At 34.0% G+C, this 9,024-nt stretch overlaps 1 protein-coding gene across 1 annotated transcript in view; it reads right to left on the bottom strand.

Annotated features, from left to right (window-relative positions):
* The window catches only part of Lrp1b (LDL receptor related protein 1B), a 2,166,816-nt gene that overhangs the window by 85,557 nt on the left and 2,072,235 nt on the right, over positions 1–9,024 (bottom strand). Inside the window, exons 82-83 of the mRNA XM_008825194.2 lie at positions 8,715–8,840; positions 5,622–5,786 (exon numbers count right to left, since the gene is read on the bottom strand). Of these exons, the coding sequence (XP_008823416.1) occupies positions 5,622–5,786; positions 8,715–8,840 (291 nt within the window). The remainder of the gene's footprint in view (positions 1–5,621; positions 5,787–8,714; positions 8,841–9,024) is intronic.

The raw sequence follows: 9,024 nt of genomic DNA, 5'->3' as shown, positions 1-9,024 counted from the left end.
CATTTGAGAAATTGATATTGTTGTTATCATTCAACTAACCAAATGACATTCTTAGACTCTGTCTTGCTTATATTCAGTATCATATGGATTGTTTTCTTTATAATTAAATCTTAGAGTTTGGAGTACAATATAGTTTACCTGTTATGGGTTACTTTACACTCATAAAGTGTGTGTGTGTGTGTGTGTGTGTGTGTGTGTGTGTGTGTGTAACCTGTCTGGAAATGTCTTTGTTTCAAAAGCAACTCCCCAGCTGAACTGAGGAGTCTGTGGTGGCTGTTTATCATTTCTGAGGTATATACTTTCTGCTAAACAGTACCTCTTTAACCTCTTTACTCTCTTCTTAGGGAAGTGTTTTTATTCACACTCATTGGTCTCCAGGGATCATATACTGTCAACTCTTTGAGACTTGACACAGGTCATATCAGTCTGGTAACTTAAATATATAGAAATTGTGTAAAAATTGTGTTCAGTGCATCTCTATCACACTCTTTGTAATTTCTTCACCTTGTGGCAAGCAGCCTCATTTCTATCCCTTACAAAGAACAGAAATGGAAATAGAATAGAAATCACAAATGGAGAGACAACCTCCATAGCATTGTTCAGTGACAAAGCAGTCAGAAAGCCCCATCTTCTTGTGTCTTGTTACTAAGATTGTTTCCTTTGTGAAATTTGTCTTGACTTTGGACAGATAACTTAGATTCACATAATAAAAGTTCTGAATGCTTTAAAAATTGCTGGTCTTTTTATAGGCAGATTTGACACTCTACTTAATATATGTTTTCCTGAACTGAAAATGAGTGTCCATTTATAAATAATTTCAGCAAGTTGACTATAGCTGTCGAGTTGTCTCAAGTATTAAAAAGATTACAGGAAACCATTCAGTAAAGCCTGACAATGAAAATAAAGAATTGTGGGCCATCTGGTTCCCTCCCAGGTACTCATTAATGTGTTCTGACATGTTTCAAATTGTAGGTCACAATCTCTTTACACTTCTGGAAAGTTCATTTTCAGCCAGTATTGTGGAAATGAGACTGAAGCATTTTTGTCTTTTCTATGACAACTGAGTTAACTGAAGTGATGTCTTTCATTAGCCTAGAGAGTCACAAGAATGAATAGCTTAGTCATGTTCCCACCACACAATAAAAGAAATCGGTCACTTAGACTCATGAAGTCCACAGAGAATTAGAGAGAGCCCAATTTTTATTGTGATATAGGTTTGTTATGAGGATTCAAGGTCACAGTAAAGAAACTAGTATTTGCTAAGGAGCCAATATATATTATCATTCTTGTTATTTTAATTCCTAAAGAATGTTATAGGAAGAAAGCAAGACCAAGACTGTCTGAGGTCTATGACTCCTCCAGCCATAGGTTATTGACCATATACATATTTACAGTACCAGACATGAGTTCCCTCCTTTTGAGTCAGCCTTAAGTGCAATCTGACAGTTGCTGGTTACTCCTAGGGCATGACTGCATGATTATACAACTGGGCATACTTTTCTGGTTCCAGTTGCTATAGTTCATTGTAGCTCACAGTACTTATTAAAGTTAGGTTACACAGGTAGGTTGGACTCGATAACTTTTCTCCCCCATAAGCTTCACAGCAGTTTCAAACACTATAAGTGTTCACTAGCCCTTAGGGAAGAGCCTTCTCAGTCAGTACCAGATTGGTGTCTCCAAGTTCTGTGACCAAAATGTGTGCTGTCTTCAGTGAGAGGGTTGTTCATTCAAGTTCTGGAGGACACAAAAGCAATGGTACTAGCCTGTATTGTTTGGTGGTCTCTTGGTCCCCCACAATCAACAATTTGAATCCCAGACATTGGGCTTTTGGATGGATAGTCTATGGATTCTAGGGGAAGAATTATCTTCCTTGTGGGGCAATTCCACTTAAACATATATATGTAAAATTTTATTTATGCATGATACTGTTTCATAAGCTTTACATATAGCTTATAACATATAGTTTCCCAGTGGATTGTTCAAACACCCTTACTGTAGTTTGTCCCTCTTTCACATTCCCTCTGTACTATCTTCCCACTACACTCCCCACTTAAATCTGCCCCTCTGCTTCTGTCTTTCCCCCTTCATAGAACCCGTGTCCCACTGCCCCCAAACCCAAAGAGTTCTTTTCATTTGAATTATGCAGTAAAAGTTATCTCACTGCCTACTCTCAACTGACTCTTTAACTTGGCTCATTCCACTTTTGTTCCTTTTTAAGCTCTGTATAACTGATCAATTCAGGATTAGGAGTAGTTGGACTTATTATCAACAATTATAAATCCCCCCTTCTCTACTCCTCTAAATGAACTTTTTCAAAACTTGATTTATTGACATAATGTTGTGAGTCCTAATAACAGTCCCGTGAGAGTATAGAAACTACTAAGGAATAAGGTCATACATTACAAAATAAATACATTCATGAAAGTAATATCTGCAAATTTAGTTGCTAATCTCAAAAATATCCTAAGATATCCATGACAGATAGAGTGTCATAAATTATTTTCTATTTTAAATGAGAGAATAATTGACTACTATTATGCTTTATACTAATTTCCATGAACTTTTCCAAGTAAGTTTTATCTTAAATACATCTCCCTATGAGCAGGTCATAGAAATGGGCCCTTGTTGGTATAATCAATTTTAAAATATTTCACTTGTGGTGTCTTCTGATATCAATATAGTTCATACTTTTAAAGTGCTCATTATTAAAGAAAAAAACCTCAAGAAACAAGAAAAACTCATTCATACACGCAAAATTTTAATTATGCCTCTCAGATGTGTTCTTTTAATTAACTGGTGACATTTCCTTTGTTCAATTATTATTGTTCTATACAACTGTCATATTATAATTAAACTTGCTCCAAACCCTAGTTATATAGTGTCCACATAGGAATTTTCCAAAAGGCTTAACTGTAAGTACATCAATAATGAATAAATCCATGAAGTACCCACTGGGATTTGTTTAACAAATTAACATGTGTGTGGAGATAATGAGATTCTACACTCTATAACACCAATGTTTATTTTTAAAGCATTACATTTTATAAGTGAAAAATACTTTGCAAATGACTTAATTGGATCTAATAATATTAATTATTAGTTGCTAAAGATAATAAATTATATGAGTATGTCTCCGATTGAATTCAAATGATGACTAATTTATATTGGTAATCTGAAATATAATTTTCCTTGATCATGTAACTGTGGAAATCAAGATCTGCTCAATTAGGTATATAGATGAAGTTGATATACTATAGATATTAATAATGCAGCAGTGTCTGGATGAGTGATTGGAACATAACTTTAAACGCTGTTTCAGTTCAGGACCCATTAAAAATACAGTAAATTTAATGCCTCACAGACTTTTATATGTGGGAATGCTACATGGGTTCAATAGATACTTTAGAATGTCACATATTTAGTTGGCCTACGTATTTCTCAAGATAAATGTATATAATTCATCCTGCTAGATGAATGGTTTTATTATATTAATGAAAAAGTTGGTGCTGATAAGTGATTAAATCTCCAAACAAATCATTTACCTAGAAATTTGTTTTTAAGGCAAACCACTTATACTTGTGTTACAAAGTTTAATCACAGAATTTTGTTGAATTCTCAGTCTCATTTACATGTTACATAAGGTCTTAGTATCATAACTTCTTCTAAAACAATAAAATGTATTCTAATATAAGCACTCATAGTCTTTAGGAAAAGTGAAAAGTATGTGCTAAGCTTCCTAATGCTTTTTTTCAGTATTCCGAATACTTTTTTCTAAAGAGTTATTAAGGACTTAGAATATATTAATTAATAGCTAATCATGATTCAAGATAATTTGTAGGCATAAAACTGACAAGCATCTATTAGAATAGAAATGAACAATAGCTTGATTTCTCTGAACTTTGTTCAAAATTCTTCTTTCTGTGATTTTCACTTGGCATTACACTAATTACTTCAAAGAATGCCATAAGCAACACAGACACTGAGAACTCCCAGGAAAATATAAATTCACTATTTGGAGATATGAGAATCATATATACTGATTTTCCATTTGACTAGTTAAATTAAATGGTACTAAAATGGAATGTGCATAGATGGCAATTTAAGAGTTGCTTAATATCCCCTACACTGAATTTTTACTATGTATCAGAGTTCTTTTTTCTTAAGAACATATTCTAAGTTTAGTAGAAGTCAGTAAGAAAATATTTTCAATGTTCACTTACATGCCATAGTAAACTCTTTTGCTATTGCATAAATCAAAGCCAATCTCAATCCTAACACATCGAGTCTATCCTCACAGTTTAAAAGCAGAATATACTACATTTTACCATATCTAGAGAGTAGTTATAATTTTAGGTGTCAAAGAGGATGACATCAGAATTTCTGGTATAGTTTATTTACATTTACTATGAACTTAACTTGAGATGGGGCAATGGATTTTGGTTTTCAGGTACATTATTTGTGCAGTGGGAAATAAATCACAGATTTTGGAGTTCAACATATGAAGCTTTAAAAATGGCAGTGTTGGGCCAATTTTAAAATGAACATAACATTTCTAACCATTATAAAAAATAATGCAAATTAGAACTACTTTGAGATGCGATTTCACCCCAGTCAGAATGGCCGCCAGGAGGAAAAAAATGACAATAAGGCTAGAGAGGCTGTGAGAGAAGTGGCAAACTGACACCCTCACCGGGAGTGTAAACTAATACTACCACTGTAGAAATCAGTGTGCAGAATTCTCAAAAACAAACACTCAGACTTCCGTATTACAGAACTATGTGGGTCCTGGACACGTACCTAAAGGGCTCTGTCTCCCACTAAGGGGACACCCTCACGTTTTATTTCTGCTCTGTTCACAATACTTGGGAAACAGAATCGAGATGAATGGATGGTGAAAATGTGTTTACATACACGATGGAAATTTAATAAGGTGCAAAGAAAAATGAAATTCCCAGGAAAAAGGATGGAATTGGAAAACATTACATGGAGTGAAGCAGCTTGGGCTCAGAAAGACAAATACTGTGTGTTCTCTCTCCTAACTGCAACCTAGCCTCTATCTGTTACATACGTGTACCCAAGCAAGCCGGAAAAGTATGCTTGAAGGCCAGCAAGCTGGAAATGGACCCATGTGACTAGGAAAAGAAGAGGTTTTAATGGAGGATTTGGAAAGACAATAGAACAAAGGGGGGGATTCTGTGGGTAACAGAGAGCAGTGGGGTAAGGGAGACAAATAGCAAGAAGGGGAAAGGCAAGAACCAACCCAAAAGGAATTTGTATTAAGACTCTATATGAAATGCTTTTGATTTACGAGTTAATATGTGTGTGCTTTAAAAGAAAAATAAATAAGAAAAAATTGGCACGCTTAGTGATGTTTTTGACTCTGATTTTCATCTTATCACATGGTATACAGTGAATCCACATTAATGGTTATTACTGTGGTAAAATTTTGTGACTTGAAATTTGATAAAATGAATTTAAAATATCTTTGATATTGGTGAATTAATTATTACATTTAATTTATGTTAATTTCACCTGTGGTCTAATAATATTAAATGCTTAACTTACATTTTCACATTCAAAGGAAATGCAAATGATTTGAGAATGGGAGATCAGATACTTACCTAAAATGGATGGTATGCAAGTGCCTCCATTCTGACAGTAGTTGCTACAGTGGTTGACTTCACACCTTCCTCCTGAGTAACTGGGCCAACAGTGACACCTCAGATCTCCCTTCTCATTCAAAGTACACCTTCCTCCATTTTCACATGTCAGTTTACAGGAATCATCTAGTTGGAAGAAATATAGATCAGCATGTTTATAAGGTATATTTCAAGTAATACATGAAAGCAAAACTATTTAAATACTAGAATTTATGTTTTTCATAAAGTTTCTCTAAGCATAAATGTTGAAAAATTAAGCACTAGCTGAAAACATATTTAATATGTTTTATCTTTAAACTTAAATTACTGAGCAAGAAAACTAACACATTACAAAAGTAATATATTTTACCATAGGTAAATTTTCCTTTCTAAGATCATATATCATTTATGTATAGTAATACAATTTATGTCTTAAATAACACTATGATAAAATGATTTGATATAGTTTTAAACAAGAAAAGAGAAAATTTTCAGGTTAAGAATTCCTCACTGCAGAAGAAATTTGAAAATAAAATTCACTTTTTCTAAGTGAGTCAATGTGACAAATTATTTCAGTGCCTATTCATGTCTATTCCCACTGTGTTAATGGTCAATGGAATTAAAAAGAAAGCCTAGTTTTCTCAATTTCTGCCTCAAAGGAATAACACATGTTGAATTCTTTTGGAATACAAAAATGGTTCTTGCAACTTCAATACATGTTCTTGCTTCACTAGAAACCCAGTATTACTTTGAGTAGACTATAATAGTCAATGGAGCAAGAATAAAAATAGTTTATTCTAGAATATAACCTCTACTAAACTTGAATTTATTACATAGTGAAATTAATATAGTCTGTGCTATTTATTCAAGAGGAACTTTCCCACATACAGCAGAAACTTGACTGTATTTCTACACTTGGGAGAAGAACATTTTAGATAAACTTTCTGGCTTCTTTGCCATGTAGATAAGTTTTAATGGGTATTATTAAATTTGTGTTTATGAAATGAAGGATTCAGTCATGAGGCAATATATTCATATAAAGAAATTACAATGTGTGATAATAAAACTTATGTTTAGGTTGTTTTTCTGCATATTGCTGTGCATGGAAGTTAACTAACCATAAGTTGCTCTAGTTAAAATGAATTGACTAACTATAAGAAAAACTCAAATTTGCTGTGAATATTAAATCAATAGACATCTGTAAAATATTAAAATTCTAAATCTTTATAAGTACTAATTCCTAAGTATATAATGCACACAGGAACATAGCTTGCAGATATTCTAGCACACTATAATGTCTAGAAGAAAGAAGAATGGAGGAGACTTGGATCTGCACTGTGCATTGCTAGAGGCCACAGGCACTACCGTGGAGTTACTTATTTGGAAACTTTTTGGAGTCACATTGTTTCCACACATTATTTCCTGAGTGCCCACAAGCATCACTTTGAACAGTAGCTCAAATGGAGGAAAGTCACATAGCACGGGCAGAATGGAATGGATCCTATTGTGACTGGACCTGGGTCAGTGAGTGTGAGGAAAAGAATCACAGGAGCTGAGACTTTGAAGAGATACACACAGGATATGAGAGATCATTCAGCCTTGGTCTTTTTCCTAAATATGAGACTATGAAGAGCATAGGAGGCTTGAGAATGGGTATACTGCAGACATTAAACTGAAAGCAGCAAGACACTTAGCACTGTTTGTGGAATTACGCAGGCTGGGTAGTAAAAGGGTAACCTAAACAGCAATGTGGGATGAATAAATGTGAGAGAATTCTGCGTGTAACGGCAAAGTGAAAACCAATCAGTGATGTAGGAAGGGCATGGGATAATTAAGATGAAACTTTAGTTTCTGACCAGGGTGAATAGGTGGGAACAATATGGTAATATTAAGTGAAGGACTGATTCACCTTAACATACAAAATTAAGATGCCTTGCAAGCACACTTAGGAATCTTCAAAAAAGGATATACTATAAGGAGATTATGTATACTTAGCGAAGAAACATGTTTGCTTACTTTATAGTTTACCAATACATATCTAACTCTTTCAGATAAATATGTCCTAAGAGGAGTTTTAAATGAAGATATTGGAGATAAACATTTGAGGGCCTATGATCATGAAATCACTATGGGAAGAATAATTTTCACCTGTGGATTCTATATATAAAGCACATGTATATCCAAAATCCACACATGTTGGGGAATGAATATTACTAATTTAGGATTTATTGGGGATCAGCAATTTTAAAATAGGACACTATTTGATGAAATAGAACTTACATTACAGTATTTCAAGATAGAATGGTTCTAAAATTTAAAAAAAGAAGTCTACTTTTGGCAATAACCTAGTCACCCCCAAGCAACTGGGCCCCAGCAATTACAAGCGACAAGCCCCCAGCAATTACAATCAACTATAGAATAATCTATTAGGGACAAACTTCCTGATGAGTTTTTTTTTAATAAAATTGTTCAAATTATGACTAATGCCTTTATGACAGAATTTTCTGTCAATTTCACTGGATAGGTTAGAGAAAACTTTTCCTTTTCTTTCTCATCTTAATGATTTTCTTTAATTTTTAAACAACAACAACAACAAAAATATGTATCTATGCCTGGCGTGGTGGCACACACCTTTAATCCCAGCACTCGGGAGGCAGAGGCAGGTGGATCTCTATGAGTTCAAGGCCAACCTGGTATATATAGTGAGTTCCAGGACAGTTAGGGCTACAGAGATCCTGTCTCAAAAAAAAAAAAAAAAAAAAAAGAAAGAAAAGAAAAAAGAAAAAGAAAAAGAATCTGTAATACAAGAACTGTCTTAAAATACCTTTAGATTCTGAGAATAGCTTCTATATACTGATGGATAAGCACATACTATATTCAGCATTGATTTGTGAACAGAGGAAGGAAAGTGAGATGTCTTCTTCAAAGAGAATGGTTTACAGAAACATTCAAGAGTTACTGGTATCAAAGCAGATGAATTGATAATGAAGAAGATTACAATGCGTAGTTTAATAATTCATGAAAATTCACCCTAAGTATGGATTGGTTGTTTCCAGAATGATGGAGAATACCCACCTAACAGGCTACCATCGCTGCAGCTTCCGTTCATCAGATACTTTCCTTCTGGGCAGATGCAGCTGGCCCCAGAAGGATTCAGCAAGCAGAGAAAATCACATGACAAATCCAAGCAAGGATTGGGTACTGATGGAAAAAATAAAGGGAAGCAGGGACAGGTGGAACAGGAGTTGCAGTAAATTTCAAAACACACAATTCGTTAAGATGAAATGATGACTTAGCAATGTGGAGAAGAAATCACATAAATTTTTATTGAGACGATCTCATTTAATATTTGCATTTTCTTTTAAAAGTGATGAGAAATTGTTAT

This window comes from Nannospalax galili, unplaced genomic scaffold (assembly GCF_000622305.1).
Source record: "Nannospalax galili isolate Female #2095 unplaced genomic scaffold, S.galili_v1.0 scaffold87, whole genome shotgun sequence".
NCBI classification, from domain to species: Eukaryota; Metazoa; Chordata; class Mammalia; order Rodentia; family Spalacidae; genus Nannospalax; species Nannospalax galili.
This window is presented reverse-complemented; position numbering and strand designations above follow the sequence as displayed.